The sequence below is a fragment of the Rhinichthys klamathensis genome, unplaced genomic scaffold (assembly GCF_029890125.1).
Source record: "Rhinichthys klamathensis goyatoka isolate OS25496 unplaced genomic scaffold, OSU_Roscu_1.1 h1tg000020l_1, whole genome shotgun sequence".
Lineage (NCBI taxonomy): Eukaryota > Metazoa > Chordata > Actinopteri > Cypriniformes > Leuciscidae > Rhinichthys > Rhinichthys klamathensis.
In genome coordinates, this window is record NW_026606571.1 from 2,158,998 (window position 1) to 2,178,876 (window position 19,879).

At 36.6% G+C, this 19,879-nt stretch overlaps 3 protein-coding genes across 7 annotated transcripts in view; all 3 read right to left on the minus strand.

Annotated features, from left to right (window-relative positions):
- ube4b (ubiquitination factor E4B, UFD2 homolog (S. cerevisiae)) overlaps window positions 1-11,967 on the minus strand; it is a 30,796-nt gene extending 18,829 nt beyond the window's left edge. The window contains exons 1-8 of one of the 2 annotated variants that reach the window (XM_056239554.1): window positions 11,683-11,967; window positions 9,646-9,865; window positions 5,149-5,284; window positions 4,671-4,758; window positions 3,829-3,973; window positions 3,516-3,741; window positions 2,990-3,379; window positions 1,970-2,080 (exon numbers count right to left, since the gene is read on the minus strand). In XM_056239554.1, the coding sequence (XP_056095529.1) occupies window positions 1,970-2,080; window positions 2,990-3,379; window positions 3,516-3,741; window positions 3,829-3,973; window positions 4,671-4,758; window positions 5,149-5,284; window positions 9,646-9,865; window positions 11,683-11,706 (1,340 nt within the window). In that variant the 5' untranslated portion in view covers window positions 11,707-11,967. The remainder of the gene's footprint in view (window positions 1-1,969; window positions 2,081-2,989; window positions 3,380-3,515; window positions 3,742-3,828; window positions 3,974-4,670; window positions 4,759-5,148; window positions 5,285-9,645; window positions 9,866-11,682) is intronic. The other variant, XM_056239562.1, reaches the window with a different exon arrangement.
- Window positions 11,968-12,518: 551 nt separating this feature from the next.
- rbp7a (retinol binding protein 7a, cellular) lies at window positions 12,519-14,634 on the minus strand. Its single transcript, XM_056239680.1, has 4 exons — window positions 14,514-14,634; window positions 14,064-14,242; window positions 13,303-13,404; window positions 12,519-13,190 (listed from the first exon to the last, which is right to left on the minus strand). The coding sequence occupies exons 1-4, from the start codon at window positions 14,584-14,586 to the stop codon at window positions 13,137-13,139; spliced, it is 408 nt and encodes a 135-aa protein (XP_056095655.1). The 5' UTR covers window positions 14,587-14,634; the 3' UTR covers window positions 12,519-13,136.
- Window positions 14,635-15,934: 1,300 nt separating this feature from the next.
- Window positions 15,935-19,845, minus strand: nmnat1 (nicotinamide nucleotide adenylyltransferase 1). 4 transcript variants are annotated; one of them, XM_056239676.1, is made up of 5 exons: window positions 19,619-19,845; window positions 19,024-19,159; window positions 18,691-18,874; window positions 18,297-18,430; window positions 15,935-16,454 (listed from the first exon to the last, which is right to left on the minus strand). In XM_056239676.1, exons 2-5 carry the CDS (start codon window positions 19,136-19,138, stop codon window positions 16,060-16,062), a joined length of 828 nt encoding a protein of 275 aa, XP_056095651.1. In that variant the 5' UTR covers window positions 19,139-19,159; window positions 19,619-19,845; the 3' UTR covers window positions 15,935-16,059. The 4 variants fall into 4 exon arrangements, with proteins under 4 accessions (XP_056095651.1, XP_056095649.1, XP_056095652.1 ...); XM_056239674.1 differs by having other exon boundaries at window positions 19,024-19,162; XM_056239677.1 differs by having other exon boundaries at window positions 19,612-19,845.
- Between the last annotated feature and the right edge of the window lie 34 nt (window positions 19,846-19,879).

Genomic DNA, 19,879 nt, shown 5'->3' on the forward strand with positions numbered 1-19,879 from the left:
ATTTCAAGCAATGGTTAGAACAAACTTTACCCCACAAAGCAAGCATTGTTTGGTGATCAGAGCCTGATAAATCATATCTTACCCCGTTTTACCATACAATTCAATAGTTTGGGGTCAATAGTTTTTTTTAATAAATGATCAATACATTTATTCAGCAATGACACCTTAAATTGATCAAAAGTGATAGTAAAAGACTTTTACATTGTGACAAAAGCTTTCAATTTCAAATAAATGCTATTATTTTGAACTTTCTAATTATCAAAGAGTCATGAAATAATGTATCACCTTTCCACAAAAATATTAAGCAGCTAAACTTTTTCCACATTGATAAGACATATTTATTGAGCATCAAATCAGTATATTAGAATGATTTCTGAAGGATCATGTGACACTGAAGACTGGAGTCGTGATGCTGAAAATTCTGCTTTGCATCACAGGAATAAATTACATTTTAAAGTATATTAAAAAAGAAAACAGTTACATTACAATAAAATAAATTGTTACTTTTTTTATGTACATTATTTTTGATCCAATAAATGAAGCCTCAGTGAGAAGAGAAAACAAAATGATCCCAAAATTTTCACCAGTGGTTTATGTACTACATGTACAAAAGTCTCCATAAGGACAAGAAAAATTTGTCTAAAATTTAAATGCAAACCTATATGTATTTTAAATTTACTATAGATATTTCCAACAAAAAAATCAATAAAAAAAAAAATCTACTTTTCCTGGCTAAGGGCCCTTACATAGTCAACGCATCGGTACGCATACGCGTGCGCAAGGCTACACATCGCTACGCTTCGGCCGCCATTATGCGTCGATGCGTAGCCAAATGTGTCATCCTAGTTTTTGATACGCGACGCGCCGATGCACGCAATACTATGCGTTGTCGGTGGGGGCGACATTGCAAGTAATGTACATAAAAAGGTATATTATTATGTTTACAGAAGAAGAAGATTTGAATACAATGGCGGGCGAAGAGGAAAGTTATGCGAGCTTGTTCGTATACATCCTTTGTTGCCGCCGATGTAAAATCAGCAATATGCACTCCTCTTCAGTTGCCATTTTGATCTGAATTTTACGTGACCCGACTCTAGACTCTACTACCCCCTGCTGCGCGATCGGTGTATTGCATTTCACGCATCGCCGGTGACGCTTGTGTACTATGAAAAGGAGCGCGTAGCTCGCGTTGCTTGCTCGCGTTGCTCGCGTTGACTATGTAACGGCCCTTAAGAGGGAAAAAATAAAGAAAAAAAATTTACATTAAAAAAAATCCCTGATATTTCAGGGTTTAACATGAATGTAGAAATGTACAAATAAATGTGGTCACATGTATTTCGAACTACCTACCAATGTGATTTGAGTAATTGGAACACAAAATGTTTTGGACTCAGTTTACACCTATATTTAGCGCTGACCATTTGTCATTGGATCCCTTGAGATGGATGTTAATACCATGTGTAAATGACACTAAAACTTATGACATGAGATCAACAAAAGCAGGCCTCTGATATCTGTGCTCCCCCCACAGGTCTTTGGTCATGAGATGGCATGCATTAGTGAACACTAGGGTGAGACAACACTCCACAGCAGGCATCTGGCTCTCATTAGTTCTGTTATACAGTCAGCTAGCATAATCTGAATGCCCGACAATCAGTCCTCCAGCACCACCGTTATTCAGCACACACGACCTGTGTGGAAATTCAAAGGTCTTCTGGCTCACATTTCTGCTGTGAGCTGAGAATGGGCCTAAAAACTTCTTGTGCAATAGACACAATTTGAGCTGACAGCAAAGAAAAGCGAGAGAAATGCTGATTTTGTCAACCTGATGACATCAATCATCACGTTTCAACTCCACTATTTGGTGTGTCTCTCTTTTTGCCCTTGCAGTGCCAACATTGGGCACAGCGGGCTGTTGTTAGTGGCCAGGCAGCACGCTGAAGCATGCAACACACTTTGGCACTGATACCTGGACCCAAACTGAACCCCTGAAAAATCCTCCTCTTCCTCTTCCTCCAGCTCTTCATCACTGCTGTCCTGAGGCAAGTCGGACAGGGCGAAGAAGAGGAGGGAGAAAGGGCTGGTGCGGCCACAGAGTTTGAATGAAAGCAGACAGATAGACTGAATGAAAACACAAAGTCGAAGTAACTTCACATCTAATAGGGTGTCATAATAACGTGGGCATTTACATGCTCGTTTCTCTACTTTTACATGTAGATTACCTGTTAAACAAGTTATAAAGTACATTTTATGAAATGCCTGTAATTTAATAAAACTGTTAAATGTCATTTTTAGCAAGTCATCAAATCTCGATTTTCATATTGCACATTCAAATGTGATGCCTTAATTCGCTTGTGGCAATTAAAACAATGATTTTTTTTTTCTTCGTTTTTTACTATTAATTTATTTTGACAAACATTTTAATATCTGCCATTTATCTGTTATTGCTCATAACATGAAAATAGTTATCGACTTATTGGTCCTTTGGTTACCTTGTGTGTGAAAAAGCAAACAGATGCAACTTCTCATATAACGGTTCCAGAATGTTTCATTTATTGCTATCAGCCGATATTAGATATTTAATTGTGCATGCTCATTTTCTCATTTTCTTACACATAGATTACCTGTTATACAAGTACATTTTAAAAAACACCTATATTCAATTACACTGTTAAAAGTAATTTTTAGCAAATCTTAAAATGAATATTGATTTCTCATATTGTATAAAAAAAAATGTTGTGATGCCTTAATTCACTTATGGCATTTAAAATGATGATTTTATTTTAGTTTTTATTATTAGTTTATTTTAGCAAAGTAGTATAACATTTTAATATCTGCCACTTATTGGTTATCGCCCATAAATGAAAATAATTATCAGCTTATTAGTGCTTTGGTTACCTGGTGTGTGAAAAAGCAGACTAATAGGCTAAATCAAAACAAAGACTATAAAGTCAATGTAACTTCACATCTAACAGGGTGTAAAAGGTACCTAGAGGGCATCCGGGCGGCAAGTGCAGTCCGTCTGGCCACAATGTTGGGGGAGCCAGGGGGGAAGGGTAAAGGCATGGAGCTTTGGGTGTTATGGTGTCTGGGGGAAGGGCTGGAGGGGATACCTGAAGTTGAAGGGGGCGTAAGTGTTCCAGATGGAGTAGATCTGGGGCTTGGGCTTATGGGGATGGATGAGCTAAGGGAGTAGGGCCTGTATCTCTGGGAGGTGGGCATAGGGACGGATGGAGAGGGAGACGGAAGGCTGGCAGGAGGGCGAGAGACCGGAGGACTGGGGGAAACTGGGAGGGCAGCTGCAGAAGCCAGTGGGACAGATGGAGCACCCAATCTGGCAGAGCTCAGAGCTAGTGGGTTTGGGCTACAACCGTAAAGACTGAAAACAACAAAGACATGGATGAACATGAAGAAGGAAACACAGAAAATAGTAGGAAATTTAAAGAGAAATCAAGGAAAAAAGGGTGTAGGTGGATTATGTGGATAAAAGAGATGTTGCCAGCTATCACACTTGCCTGGAAAGAGAGCTGGCACCAAATGAACCAGCACAGGGCATCATGGGACTGCCGCTCTGGCTGGAGGGTGGGATGAGAGTCAGGTGACGGTCTGGGGATCTGGCAGTGGTAATTGGCTGAGATGTGGCGGTCAAGCTGGCGAATGGGTTACAGTCACGTGAACGGGTGGACATCATAAGAGCTTCCATTAAAATCTGTCCGATCAGGTCTTTGAAGTCAGAGTAAACTAGAAGAAAGCACGAAAATGCAATTCAATTAGGGGAAAAGAAGCAGAACTCTCTGTCTTGCACCCTCCGTCGCTCTCAGTTCATACCATCCATAGGGTTCTTCTGGAATTCAGCAGCAAGTGAAGGGAGGAAGATGACATCACGGTCCTGGTCCTTCCAGGAAACACGCAAGATCTTACAGATGAGCTGCAAAGCCTGCTCTTCAGAGACATCAGGATTGGATGAGGAATCCTGCAAGTAATAATTCAGCACAACTTGTTAGTTACAAACACATCAGAACAGTGGTTCTCAACCTTTTTGACTTGAATAGGGGCATTGTCCAACACAATATTTGAATATTTCCTGTATTTCCAGAAACTTGAAGTACTGGTGTATTAAAGTAACCATGATTCATTTTGTGTGTGTGTGGGGGGGTAATTTAGATTATTTCAATAAATTAATAAAATTTTTACTCATTTAAATACTTTTAAGTCATCGTGCAGCCCCCTTCAAAGTTTGTCCAGATCTAAAGCAACCACTGCTTTAGATCTTTTCATTTTTAGGCATGTACTATTGGTATCATATCAGTTGTCATACAATATTACAAAATTTTTAATTAAATGGTAACAGCCAATATTGGATATTTAATTATATTTTACTCTCAATTTGCTGTCAACTATCGTTGAATTGAAGTACATTTTTAAAAACACCAATGTTAAATGTAACTTTTAGCAAATCTCAAAATTAGATAAATATCCATAATGAGAAATATATACATTTTTCCTACTGTACATTAAAATGTTGTGATGACTTAATTCACTTATGGCATTTAAAATTATGATTTTAGTTTTTAACTATTAATTTATTTAGACGAAATAGTTTAACATTTTAATACCTGCCACTTATCAGTTATTGGCCATTACATGATAAGAAATGGCTTACTGGTTACCTTTTCAGCCAGGTTCCTTTTCTCTCTGCGATCACTGTCTTCCACCTCCATATTCTCAATTCCTGAGTCCACATCTACTTGGGACATGCTGAAGACCACAAAGATGAAATCTAGCTCAAGTAGCAGTTCAAATCCTCAAATGCCAAACAATATAACTTAAGCACTGCATGTTACAAAATGGAAGACACAAAAACTATGCAACTAATGATATCAAAAGGGTTTACTTAATGGGTAAATTTCCAGCTGTATGTATTCATCTTTATATGCACTTGAGGGATTATGTGGCTGAAGTACAAAAGAGAAACAGAGCATTTGCAATCCAACAGTAGAGAGATTCTGCAGTTTGAAAAGGTCTCGGTCATTTAGCGAGTGAGATACAATACTTCATCTCCAGTACAATCTCAGTTTGAGCTCTTACGTCATGCTCTATCTTTGATTAGGAGTTCAGAGAGGACAAAGGTTCAAGACTGTCTCTCACCTCTTCTCGCATGAGGCTGTGTCAATGTCCATGCTCTGAGAGCGGGACAGGGATTGGGACTGTGTCTCCAGGCTGTTAGATGGAGAGCTGGAGAGAGAGCTGACGCCTTCGCTGCTCTGGCTGCGGTAAGCAACCCCTATAGTGATGGAGAGCACAAAAGGAAGCACTGTGTTTGAGTACAAACCTGCTGATTGTGTCATGGAAAAAAAATGGCTAAGCTGCAATCAAGCTCAAAAAAACTTTCTAAAACTTGCATGGCTGGAAAACAAACCGCATAGTTGAAGTTCAACCAAGAAGCATAATCCTGAACAGTCAAATATTCTATTTCATACAATGAAAATGGCTCTCTACAAATCACTATATCTTCCATTGTCAGAAAAAATGGATTAAGAAATGCAGGAAATCAGTCATATTTTAATATGAGAATAAATGTATTAAAAAAACAAAAAAAAAAACAGTTACAATTAAAAATGCTATTATTACAATGGAATCATTAAAGGAGAACTCCGGCGCAAAATGAACCTTTGGTCTAATTACACATTGTTACCTAGTCAACCGTTATCTGAGATTTGTTTTCATGATTATCGAATGTAAATAGTTTTATCTCTAAAAACAGTTTATAAAGCTAGTATAACGCTAGTATATTGGGCATAGTGTAATGACAAATAAAAATCGCTTGTTAATACCACTAACAAGGCTGAAAATAGCCCCACACTAACACGGTAGCATAATGAGGGTCCCTACCTTCAAACCGAAGCATTGAGAACTTTGTAAGTGTACAGACAGTTTAATAAGAAGATATTTTAAACATACAGTCAACTTCGCGTATACAGGCAGAAGCAATCTTTGAAATACAGTCTTTACCAGTCGATCTACGAACGCCGATCCAAGTGCGCTGGTGAGATGTGAACGAGCTATAAGTTGTGATAAGGTGAGCGCGAACAGCAGACTTGGATCGGCGTTCGTAGATCGACTGGTAAAGACTGTATTTCAAAGATGGCTTATGCCTGTATACGCGAAGTTGACTGTATGTATTAAAATATCTTCTTATTAAACTGTCTGGACACTGACAAAGTTCTCAATGCTTCGGTTTGAAGGTAGGGACCCTCATTATGCTACCGTGTTAGTGTGGGGCTATTTTGAGCCTTGTTAGTGGTATTAACAAGCGATTTTTATTTGTCATTACACTATGCCCAATATACTAGCGTTATACTAGCTTTATAAACTGTTTTTAGAGATAAAACTATTTACATTCGATAATCATGAAAACAAATCTCAGATAACGGTTGACTAGGTAACAATGTGTAATTAGACCAAAGGTTCATTTTGCGCCGGAGTTCTCCTTTAATGTTGGTTACATTTTGAATGCTGGACATGGTCAGAAATATAATATTTACAAAACACCAAATAATGAAAGGCAGAAATAATGACCAAAAACAAATTAAAATGGAGTCTGTACATAAACCGATTTGGTATGAATTAACTGCAGACATTTAATATTCGGGGATAGAGGTAAACGACAAACCTAACCAGAATGTTTAAAGTATATTAAGGAGCAGCAGATGCAATGGACCTGGTTTCTGTCTTATGATTGATCACATCTCTATGCTGTACATTCCAAAAAGAAGCTACAACAGAGAGCAGACTTGTGCTAGAACAGCTTTTTCATGCAACTCTGAATAATGTGTGGTAGTGGACACAAGACAGCTGTTTCCAATGACAACACACACCAGCACAAAACACATTCCCTTTCCTATTTCTGTTCAGCGAGGCTCCATGTTAATTAAACATGGAAACATAAAGGCTTTAACTGAAATGCATTTTAACTGAACAGTAGATCAATGAACAGTGAAAAAACACAAACACGTTTTAATCTGCTGTGTGAGTGTGATACAAACAAAAATTAATCTATGGTAAAATGAGAAACAAATTACGCATAATCCAATACCTATCCAGCTCAATTTGCATGTGACATTGAAGTTTTCTGTCTAAATACAGAAACATAACCCAGACTGAATTTACAGAAGTATGTGCTTACAGCGTAGACACTAAGGGTGTGTTCACACTTGTAGTTTGGTTCTCTTGGTTCTTTTAGTCCGGACCAAAAAAGAAAATGATACATTTAGTCCTGGTTCGCTTAGGATTCACGCTGTCATTTTTAACACCAAACCTAAAGATATTTTAAAAACAGCTTTTATGACAAAGATTTTGCAAGGGAACTTGTCGAACATCCAAAACAATGATGTGTGCTGGGCTAAATGCACTCGCTGCCTGTAGCCTATGTGCGTACATATGATGGAGCTGACAACTTGTGAAGAGCTTATAAAATATGTAAAGGAGTCAAAACCACGGCAGAAATCCCTCCGTCACACACAAATGAAGATCTGCTGCGGTTCTGATGCCTTTACCAAACATCATGACTATGACGAGAAAAAACAGGTATACTTGAGCATTCTGTCCTTTATAGGGTCACATCTTGTGACATCATGTCCTGTTTTCGGTTCGTTTACATGTCTATATGGTTACATGGTCCGTGTTGAGACCAAGGGTCCTTACTCTGTAAAAAATGAAACTAAAGAGGAACATAACCACTGGTAACATGGTACGCTGACAGTTAAAACAAATTCGCCTTTGGCTAAGCCACACCCTAGAATGTAGATTGACCAATCACAGCACAGCCAAGAACGAGCTCCCACAGAGGTCCGACACTTTTTATAGCGCTCCATTGGCTTTAACACAGGCGTCTCATATTTTTGGTCTCGGCAGGCTATTACCGTCGTAGTTTTATCAAAAATATGGTTAAACGTTGTGCCTGGGGCATTTGTAACACAAATACGCGTTCCCCAGAGAGGTTGGAGGGGGATGTCTGTTTTTTTCCCTTTCCAAAACCGAAGTCAAATCCTGACAAGTGTCGTCTAGAACACGCTGCTAATAAATAACGTTACAACGTTGTACTCGCGTAGTCCGTTTGCTTTGTAATAACGATTATAGAAGTGAATAGAGACCTACCCAGCTTTGCATGAACAGTGTTGCTCATTGATAATGTTAGTCCCAGCCTCCGTCTCGATTAGTAGGATATGCGGTGGTTCATTTTTTTGACTGTGACCGATATGCTTTGCTTTTGCCTCTATTTGGATGCCTTGTTGTTCCTTGCGTTTCACCTGTATGTCGTGAATATAGCCTTCGAACGTATATTGCAGCCCCTTTTGCCTACTTCTATCGGACAATTTATTTGCTGCTTTATAAAAGTTTGATCAAATTTCAGCAGGAAGAGCTGTCACAGCATAAGCCATGTTGATACCAGAGCCCAGATGAAGTTTGTTTGTCGGACGTAGCAACAGTAACTAAGGGGGGCGGGGCTTAGCCAAAGGCGAATTGATCATGGCACCATGAGAACAAAAAGCCACCATCAGCCCAGCCTGTCTATGTGCCCTCAGTTAAACCCTGGCCAAGGCTGTGCCCACAGCTCCATGACTGTGCAATTTCTCCACAGCAAGACACAGTAGGCAGAAATCACTTACCTTGATATTATCAACAATGATCAAAAAAATCTTTTAAAAAAGGCATTGATTAAATCACTAGTGAACTAACAACTAATGCTATTTACCTTGAGCATTAAAGCTTCATCCACATAGGATTACAAATAGGCCACTTAGATCCTCTACTATTACATTGGTCATTTTAGCATCAACATTTTACACTAAGACAAGATCACAGTCTCAGTAAAATTTAATTACAATTAATCTACACAGGGGCTTTAGATACAACTCACATATGTCAGCTCAAAAGCACTGTGTCTATAAAACACCCAAAATTCAGCATTAATAATATTAAGAATGACATTAGATGCTGCAGAGCTGAAACCTAGTCTTGTGAATAATTCTGTATAAAATTGCATTTATTGATGCATTTATTGATCCATTTATTGTCAGATGCACCATAAAATCGTAATTTATGCCTTGAAAATTCCTCGTAACTGAAAAGCTGTATCTGAAAGTAAACAATATGCTTTGCCTTTTTTTTAAATGAAAATAACGGAAATATAGCAAGTCTATAAACTTTTTGGTTTATAGTCTTGTATGCTCACCAAGGTTGCATTTATTTAAACGAAAATACAGTTTTCTATTTGAATATATTTTAAAATGCAATTTATTCATCTGATTTCAAAGCTGAATTTTCAGCATCATTACTCCAGTCTTCAGTGTCACATTCTTAAGAAATTATTCTAATATGCTGATTTGGGGCTCAAGAAATATTTACTATTAATATTATCAATGTTGAAAACAGTTGTGCTGCTTAATATTTTTAGTGAAAACAGTAATACTAGAATAGAAATTTCAAAAGAACACCATTTATAAAAAATCTTTACTGTCACTTTTGATCAATATTTAATGCAACCTTGCTGAATAAGTTTTCATTTCTTTAAAAAGAATTACTATTTTGGATGGATCTTTATCCTCAGTCCTTTTTGAATAATAAAGTCACCATAGCACTTACCAGAGGCCCCCATAGGAGAAGTGGCAGGGGTGACCATTTGGGCATTTAGGCCGAGAGAGTGAGATGGAGCTGGTGGGACAGGCTGCGATGAAGCCCCAGATGGCCCTGGCAAGGGTCCTGGAGGAGTCTCTCTCTGTGGGGATGTCAAGGGGGTGCTCAGGGGGGTGCTGGGCTGTGATGTGGGTCCTCCGGCTAACCGAGCCAGCCGCCTTCTTCGGATCTAAACAAGATAGAGTAAATTACAATTGAATCTAATTACAGATCAATAATGAGCAAAAGTTTGAAATCTGACCTCAACTGCTTTTAGTTGGTAAACAACACAAGGGCATATCTTTAAAAGCAAAGAGGGAATTTCTCTTACACACATGCTTTTGAGGCAAACAGCAGTATTTTTTTAACGTGCTAATGCTAAAGCATCGCCAGTATTTACAGCAGTGAAGAATCATCACTACACAGTGGAGTGAGTCATACGAGCTGGAGAAGGCAAACTAAAGGCCTCGGCTTCTACATCAAGTAGTCAGTGAAATGGCAAAGACATATACATAACTGAATGGATCAAGATTGCCAAAGATGATGCATCTCAGTTCACAGACGTATACAGCTTTTGCAAATTACATTGAATTGTATACCATTTCATATTTATGTGAGCTAAAATACAGAATAAATGCAATTATTAATCAATACAGCAACTTATTTTGAAAATAAAAAGTTCCAAGGTAAGTGGTTGACATCTACTAATTAAATTCAGTTCACAGACATAATGTTTTTGCAAATTACATTGAATTGTATCTTATTTCATATTTATGTGAGCTAAAATACAGAATAAATGCAATTATTATTAATCAATACAGCAACTTATTTTGAACATTAATGGTAAATGGTTGACATCTATTTTAGATGAATTTAGTATGAATTTAGTATGAATTTAACAATGTAAGAACAATTTTAGAGAATAAATCTTTTTAATCTATTTCATGATTATTATTTAAGCCAACTCCAAGCTACTCCCAGCCTGACCAGTTCAAAAGTGCCTAAAACCCATGAAAACCAGTCTGACCTGACTGGGAGACCAGCAAACCAGCTTAGGGTGGTTTAAGATGTTTTTGTAGGTCATAGCTGGGCAGAGTTTGGTCTTAATTTACAGCAGAACAACCAAACACAAAGCACTGACTGAAATGCACACCAGTGTCATAGAGCAGCAACAACCAATGCCAAATAGCAATATCCAAAACCTGAAACAAAGAGCTCTATTGGTTAAAATGCACTTAAAATATACCAAATTATCATAAAATACTAGGTTTTTCTTCAGGTTAAACCAAAGGTTGTATGCTTCATTAGTTTCCCCCATTATAAATATACCGACCTGACGCCTGACAATAGCTTGTTGCGCATGATTTCAGTTTCTAAACCAGACACCATTCAACCAAATGCATAGCTTTGGCAAAGTTAACCTCTATAATTACATATTTTATCACGACTTTAAATTTAAAAACTTAAATTGATCAAATATCTGGTACAACATGATTTTATTTCTTCACACGACAGTCTTTCAGCCATTTTGGATTCCCAGTGAAGAAAAGCTTCACAAAAGAAATCTTAACTTGTCAACTGGTTACAAGCTCCCCAGCGACTAAAAACGATAAGGATGATATTTTAAATGTCAAATGAAAAAATAATAAGAAAAAGACAGATTGTCTAAGCTTGTGTCAGATCTAGTTTATTACATTTATCACCAGCTTGCGAGCTGACTGGAAATAACCTTATTCTCGTTTAATTCCACGTATATATCGGCACTTAAGTGGCTAGAAATTACGATTTAACATCTAGCCTCATATTTCTGTGCGGAATACGTTTGATCTGGATATACTGAGCAGTTGATTAGCCTGTGTCGTTAGCTTATCCCATCATTACTGCGATTGAAAAAGGTGACAATGACAAGTCAATAAGCCTTTAATAAAACACAAAAACATAACAGTCCTGACATCACATGAGCGGTTTCGACTAGAATTACACTAAACTGTGTGAAAATAGCCTTACCTCTTCAGGACTGAGCTGCTCCATTGCCTTTCTTTTAATGTTCACCTTAATTATGTTGCTAGCCAGTCAGCTAGCTTCCTTATAAACACCAAAAGTGCATAGTCTGAACCATAAAACAAATATCAATAAGCTGTGATTGTCTTATACAGATCTTTATATTAAAAATTCAAGCGCGCGTGGCTGATATTTTACGATCGGGAAGCGTTATCTTCGGTTTCTTTTAAGAATGAAACAAACACAAAAGTATTATTCGTCAAAACACCGACGCGGCCATTTTGGATCTGGAATCACGTGACGTGAGATCGACACATTCCATGCTGCGGCAGTTCTGGAAACTGATTTTACTGCTAAGGTTTTCTTCAAAACCAATCTCAAGAGACTTGTTTTCTTCAGTACCAATTCTAATTGGGTTAAATGGATGGAAACGCATATAGTTATTATATATCTTAAAATTATTAATCATTACAATAATTTCACATTTGAACAAATAATAACTAAATAAATATATTGCATCATTTGGATTTGCGAGATTATTATTCTCTACATATATTTATCTGTTTCTTTACAAACTTACAAAGTTTACCATCATTCTGATTAGTTTGTTGACTGATCATCCCCAAGATGAGACGCCATAAACCAGAAAGATTACAAATCAGCATTGTGTTCACAAAGTGTCTATTATAATCTGTTTAAAGTATTACTGAATGATAATATTTTCCGTTGATTGAATTGATGATTATTATTATAATTTGTTGTTTTTGATTGCAATTTTTCATGATAGAGACATTACAACCTATAGTGGAAAATAACACACAAAGTTATAACTTGTTTCAAATTTTATTGCACAATAAGTGACTTTCAAGTAACAGAACTGAACAAGCTGTTACATTTAAGAAATTGAATTAACAAAAGTGTGTATATTTATCATAAAATATACATAAACAAAAAAAAAGCTTAATAAGCTTTTATTTTAAGAAAAAAAATCCGTTTTACAAAACGTTTTTAAAAATGTATTCAAAATGAATGGCCCTTGATTAGTCATATTCTTGTGAAAGAATGATTCTGGCTTGCGAGAAAAACAGAAGTAGCCTACATTACACATTACTAAATGTGAGTGAATGTGTCTCTTGTATTACATGTAAACATGATTAGGCAATGGTGGCACAACTATTGACAACATGCAGCGAGTGTCTCCAGTGCCTAAACTGCTGTTGTCCCGAGTTCGGTCTGTTCGTGGTCTTATTGCGCCCTCTAGTGGCACTATAAATCATGCTCCTAGACATCCTGCCTCAGTCTGCAAGCCTCTCGCTCCTTGTAATTGATTAGTCAGGTTTTGAGGCACAAGTTGAAACGCTTGGTTCTTGTTCTCGCCTCATAATCCTCTGACTTAGAAGTGTGAACAACTTTGTTTACAGCATTGCGCCTTTTCAAGTAGTAAACGTCACCGCAGGACCTCAGATAACCCGTTTGAAAACTTGCTTGCAGATTTGATCTTCACAGTGCAACTCCTGTAAAAGGTTGATAGGTCTGATTATTACTCTAGTGGGTTAATGAATGAAATCAGCTCATAAATGTTTATTGCAGAAGTGTATAGTGTAAGATGCTTAATTTCACACTTACCAAATGGAGTTTGTCATCCTCGATCCAGTGTCTCCAACCTCTGTTCTTCTTCTCACCCTTTTGAATGCACACCAACTTGTTCCCCTCCCAGGCCACCAGAGACTAGACAAATAGATATGTTTAATTTTCAAACAGTGCATTAAGTGTTTCCCCCATATTGTGTGCTGAGCAAATATTTGTGTTCAAACTGACTAAAAATAATGATGAAAGTGGGATGTTGGTGTTCAGGTGCTGTAAGAATGTAACATTTCTTCTACAATGAAATGTCATACAAATAAAGACAATAAATAATCTACTAGGCTACTTACTAGTAAAAAAAAAAATAAAAAAAAATAATGCATAATTCCAAGCAACTATCCCTAAACCAAACCCTAATCCTAAACATAACCCAAAGTAGGCCTATGTTAATTAATGTACTTATTTGTGTAATTACACTGTAACAAGGACACCTTAAAATAAAGTGTGATGATGATGATAGATAGATAGATAGATAGATAGATAGATAGATAGATAGATAGATAGATAGATAGATAGATAGATAGATAATCTAAATAGATAGATAGATCGATAGATCGATAGATAGATAGATAGATAGATAGATAGATAGATAGATAGATAGATAGATAGATAGATAGATAGATAGATAGATAGATAGATAGATAGATAGATAGATAGATAGATAGATAGATAGATAGATAGATAGATAGATAGATAGATAGATAGATAGATATTTGTTTTAAAATAATAAATCTTTGTAATACCTTGCAGTGTCTGTCATCCATTCCCTTGGTGAACTCGTGAAACTCCTCATTGACTCTGAAGGAGAAAGTGTAGTTTCTGAAAGTGCTGATAGTCTTCACAACATATCGATCCCCCACCTGCTCGATTACTTTGCGAAGTTTTAGCTTAAGGGCGATCTTACGGGTGTACATGCCGATCCCTGTGAGATGACAAAGTTTAGGATCTATTACTCCTGACATACATTAAATAGCCAACAAATGGGAATGCTTTGCACATTGTATATAATATAATATAATATAATATAATATAATATAATATAATATAATAATATAATATAATATAATATAATATAATATAATATAATATAATATAATATAATATAATATAATATAATATAATATAATATAATAGTTGTGAAAATATTACACTAGCTATGTCAATTTAAGGAACAGACATAAGAGCAATCTTACCTAAAGCAATCATGAATCCCTCAAAGTTGACATTGCTGACCATGTCCCATGTACCACAGAGGCTTACAGGCATTTTGTTAACCGTCTGCAAACTATCCCAGTAGAATACCTTTTATCAGAGCCATGGCCTTTTATGTGTTGTGAGCTGAGTGGGCGGTCCTTCTTTCTGATTTACATGTCTTTGTTTCTTCACAGTAGTTCAGGCTGTACCTCATCATGCCTTACATAAAGAAAAACGTGTCTGGCCGGTGTTTGTGTGCTAATAGTTTGCCCAAAAAAGACTTGATCACAAAAATACCTGTTCAGACGCTTAGTTAGGCTATAAAAATGTTTTATTTTTTAACTTTAAAAATATTAATGTTCACAATGCAATCAACTTTACTTTCGTCAAGTTCACTCGCATTGTCTTCCTTGTATCTTGTGGAATTTTTTTTTTTTTGGAAAAAATTCTTAGCAGTTTTTTTTTTTTTTTTCATTTCTGTCAAAAAATACGACATCATAATCACATGACCACCACAAAACAAAACATCACTTACGCACGTCAAGTTACTGTGAGTTTTTTAAAGGAAGACGATAAATAGGCCATAGAGACAGAAACTTCTACTATTGAGCATGTGATGAATATGTGTTAATTAAAATTGAATCAAGCGGCATTATGTGGATGAAATAAATGCACTTAAAAAGTAACCGATTATTTATTGTTACACAATCAGACCTCATTTTAAAACCACGATTGATTGAACAAATCTGATCACAATAAACAAAACTACAAGGTATCAAATGTGACTTGAAAGGGAATGTTGCATGATATGCTAAGATGTTTTGATTATATGCAAATGTACCTAATCAATAAAAGTGACAGACACAATCAGTGAGAGAACCAGGGAAACTCAAGTCTTTTTAAAGTTTACTATTTCTAAATCTTAGCGGGTCACGAGGACAAGACAAGTGTCCGAGGGTGAATGTAGATGCGGATATGATCTTATTCTTAACAGAAAACAAACAACTTCACTATACATGGCCGAAAATCAACTAAAAGGAATTGCTGTAGTAGTCACGTTATTCCTGGCAGGGACTTCCCACATTTCTGCAGTATATGTTTGGTATAAGATAGGATTTTCATATATTAGCACTGATGGTCTGCAGATTAAGATCATACTTGTTCTGCAACTACAAAAAAATCCCCAAAAAACATGCAAGAGCACTTCACTGTCAAATTGTTGTACTCTACATGTCAAGATCTCAACACTGAATACTTTGATTTAAAAAAAAAAAAGTCTGATGTTTAAATGCTTAGGCAAATGTTCTCACCTGTTCTAAAATTGAAAAAAACAAAATCTCTTTATTTAAAAAATCAAAACATATTCAAATCAAATAATATTTCACAAAATGCATCATTCATTATTGACCATAATAATTTACTGCAATTTGCTCATTAGCCAAATGTGTTCAAGAAAGCAAAAAGCACTATAAATCAAGTGTCGATCACGCGATCAAAGACCCCAAACAGAACAAGAGTCTAGCTCAAAAGCAGCAGAACATCAGTCTAGTTAGTGCTGGTGTATCTCTGAAGAGGGGCGAGGATGACATCAGTATTCTTCTGCTCACTCTCAGCGCTATACAGACTGTGATCCTGAATATAGCGCACCACAGGGTCGGGCAGCAAGTAGCGCACGCTCTGTCCTCTGCGCAGGGCACGGCGCACATGGGTAGCTGAGATCTCGTTGGTCACCCATTCTCGGACAACATGGATGTTCTTTCGGTGTTCGTACAGCACATCAGACTGATTGATAAACTTCTCAGCGTCATTGCCACATCTTGTGATGCACACCACACCGTACTTTCCCACAATCTCCTCAATGTCCTCTGGCTTCCAAAGGTTGGGGACACCAAATGACTCCAGCACATCAGCACCACATAGCAGCTTCAGATGAGGGGTGTCTAAAATATACATTTATGAGAATAATACACATCATTAGTGATTTTGACAGCTGTAATTATAACAGATCTTAAAAGTCATGATTCATTTGAAATATGTGCTCCTTTCCAAAGCCATATGGGCAAGCCAATGCTATAAGTTAATTATGGTATGGTCAGGCTGTTCTGCAACTAAATATTAAACATGAAGACATAGAGACTTTTATTCAGCAAGGATTCATCAACTCAATAAAAAGTGACAGTAAAGACATTTATAACGATACAAAAGAAGATTTCTATTTCAAATAAATGCTCTACTTTTGGACTTTCTATTCATTAAAGAATTCTGGAAAAAATGTGCCATGGTTTCCACAAAAATATTTTTAATGATAATAATTAAGCTGAACATTCAGATTTGCCATATTAAAATAAAACAAACAATTAAAATGAAATTAAATTGTAATAATACAATTTTACTGTATTTTTTTATCAAAAAAGAGAAAGAAAGAGAAACCTTATGGATTTGCATACATTTACTTTTTCTCTAGAGTTTTATTTTTCCTATTTTTGCCCTAAATAGGGTGTTGTGAGCATTATTGAGTACACTACACACTTGTGATGTAAAGTCTGTTTCATTCATACTCGTAGCCAGAGGGCGCCCTCACGCAGAAAGCCCAGAAGTGAGACCCATAAAGTCATAAAACTTATGATGTTTCAGGAAATCCCTTAAATGGACAAAGTCATAAAATCGCACACTTCCCTACTATATAGTAGGCGAAAAACAGTATGTGTCAAAAGAAGTATGTCCGAATTCACAGTGCTCATAAAAGAGTAGACAAAAGTACCCCGATGACCTACTACTTCCGGCGACATTCTGAAGTGTGCAAATGATGGACACTTTACAATCCCATGAGGCCACGGGACGGGAGAAGATTTATAAATGCCAATGAAGCGAAGATAACTGACGCTGCTAGGTCACATGATAATGACAACATGGCGAATATAGTACGCCTGGATTACATTCATACTACAAAAACTTGTACTATATAGAACATACTTTTTTAGTGGCCGTGACGTAATTACTTATTCAAAATAAGTACCTACTCAAGAGAGTATGCGATTTCAGACACAGCCATCCAGATATCGCTGCAGCAGAATAAAAAATGCAGATAAAGATGTATTGACTGATGAAACATAAAGACAATAAACATACGACTGCGACAATATATGGTTTATCTGTGTTCTTCACGCCACCTGGGTTATTTTCATAATAATAAAGTATATTTAAATGCAATGCTAATTGACATTGCCTTTTTTCACTATATAAAATATTAAAAAATAATATATTTTATGAAGCCATGTCAGATCACAAAAGGAAGTTATTTCAGTTACTAAAGTTTGGAGTAAAAACAAATGTTCTCTTTTGTTGGGTAACAGGTTTGTAAACAAAGTTTGGAAAGATGTTCGGCGCATGTTGCTTTTGCAAAAAATTTGGTGCCCACTACAAAACTAAAATCTAGAGGGAAACACTGCTCTGCTCTCAACAAGCATTTGACCTGTTTCTCTTCACAAGTTACTTCAATTCTCATTTATTACACCTTCACATTTGTTCAAAGTGTTCCACTTGGAGAGGAATGCTTTGGGACAGTGCTGAGAGATGCAGATTGTGATGAATAGAGTAAACACTATTATATAACTCGCAGTACCCTGTTTCTCTACTGTCCTGAGGGTACATCAGCAATTAAATGCATTGCCTGTAGTCAGGTATAGTGACAGGGTGACATTCTAAGGTACACACCCTTTTAAGTGCACTGAGCAGTAGGAACATTTATCCTTTGAAAGATTGCTGTGGATTATTTTCCATACCTGCATTTGTGTTAATATAAGAACTCTGACAGATGCTTTTATTTTGCTCCAGCTTTCTCCTCTTCCCACACCTTACTGTGTCCACGTCATCATTGTTGCTGTCCTCGCTGGAAATTAGTTCTGCATGATGGTGCCTAAAAAAGATCAGAATGATCTGATTTAATGTCAATAGACTGCATAAAACGTTGATCATTTTGACGTAGCAGCACGTCAAATATGACGTCCAACCACACAAGATGAGATGTGATATCAGATATCAGATGTGACATGGAACTCATGCAAAGGTAGAAAGCACAACAGTAGGTGCAAAACAGAAAGGGTGTGACAGATTTATCTTTTACTTCAACCAAAATGAAATGTTCTCTAAAAGCACATGATCTTAAGATGTTCCCACCGAACTACTTTGGCTGTCTCCACCCACTCCGACTGCTGACTCTCCCAGTCGTTCACTGTGATCCAATCAGAGTTCTCCGTGGCCAGTCTAGCCATCTCTAACCGATGACAGGCTCCAATCAAACCTTTCTTTTTATAGCTATCTCCAACTGGAGAGATTATGCCTTTCACCACTCTGTATCTTCCTGAGTCAACAAAGAAATACAAAAATAATAAGATGTATGCTAATTATGTATAACGTTAATCACAAAAAATGTGATGAGTGACAACAAAAATAGGTGAATTTTAAAATAATATATATTCACATTAATACATTTTTTTATTTAAAATTTACCAGTGTCTTCCAGGTGATCCCGAGCCAGTTCGAACATACGCAGGTGCATGTTTGTGATGGGGTTGAAGGACCCGCATGCCAGCAGCACCAGTTTGGTTTTCTCTTGTGATGCCATTGATAATATGGAAGATGCTGTCTGCTGAAAAAGAAACCCACTGTAGATAGAAATATACTCTGAAATCAGATTAATTGATCATTTACACAAAATTATATTCATTAATATATAATTTTGTATATATAATCTTAATTATATATTAATATAATTTATATATATAATTGATTACAATTATTCATTAGAATATTTCAATAATAATGGAAAAAATAATTCTGACTGCAGGACAACAAAACAACCAAATATTTCTCTAAAGGTAAATCACAACCAAATTTCCTGTTTCAAAAGTGTAGGTAGTAAGAGGTAGCATTATAGCTATAGTAATTTCTGCACCAGGGAGCAAGGAAAGAGGAAACATTAAAAAAGGACCCTCGCCTTAGGATTTAAGAATGATAGTCTAGACTCTATACAATAAACCACCATTCCACAAATATGCGTAATAACATGCCACCATATTATGTTTAGCGTTAACTTACTTCTTACAAATTCAACACACTAGTCTCGTGCTTCCTATTTAGCTGAGTGCAGTGGTTGTGCTCCAGTAAAACAACTTCGCCGACTTTATTTAACCGACAGTTACAGCTCTAGACAAACAGCAAGACCGACAAACAGAACGTTCTTAAAAATAGTCGATCATTCCCATTGTTTTGACAACTGAAACAGCAGTGTGGGACAAATGATCAATTCGCTTGTAGACCTTTTGTTTTTAACAGTCTGGGTGGAAGACAGACATGCGCAATTCCC

What these genes read in the sequence shown, in the direction of transcription:
- nmnat1 (XM_056239676.1), bottom strand. Translation starts at nt 19,138, where the DNA reads ATGGCATCACAAGAGAAAACCAAACTGGTGCTGCTGGCATGCGGGTCC. An exon ending in GGATCACCTGGAAGACACTG is followed by an intron (nt 18,875 to 19,023) that starts GTAAATTTTAAA and finishes TTGTTGACTCAG; the next exon opens with GAAGATACAGAGTGGTGAAA. An exon ending in TTATATTAACACAAATGCAG is followed by an intron (nt 16,455 to 18,296) that starts GTATGGAAAATA and finishes TGTATATTTTAG; the next exon opens with ACACCCCTCATCTGAAGCTG.
- rbp7a (XM_056239680.1), bottom strand. Translation starts at nt 14,586, where the DNA reads ATGCCTGTAAGCCTCTGTGGTACATGGGACATGGTCAGCAATGTCAAC. An exon ending in GGGATTCATGATTGCTTTAG is followed by an intron (nt 14,243 to 14,513) that starts GTAAGATTGCTC and finishes GTCATCTCACAG; the next exon opens with GGATCGGCATGTACACCCGT. An exon ending in AGGATGACAAACTCCATTTG is followed by an intron (nt 13,191 to 13,302) that starts GTAAGTGTGAAA and finishes AACCTTTTACAG; the next exon opens with GAGTTGCACTGTGAAGATCA.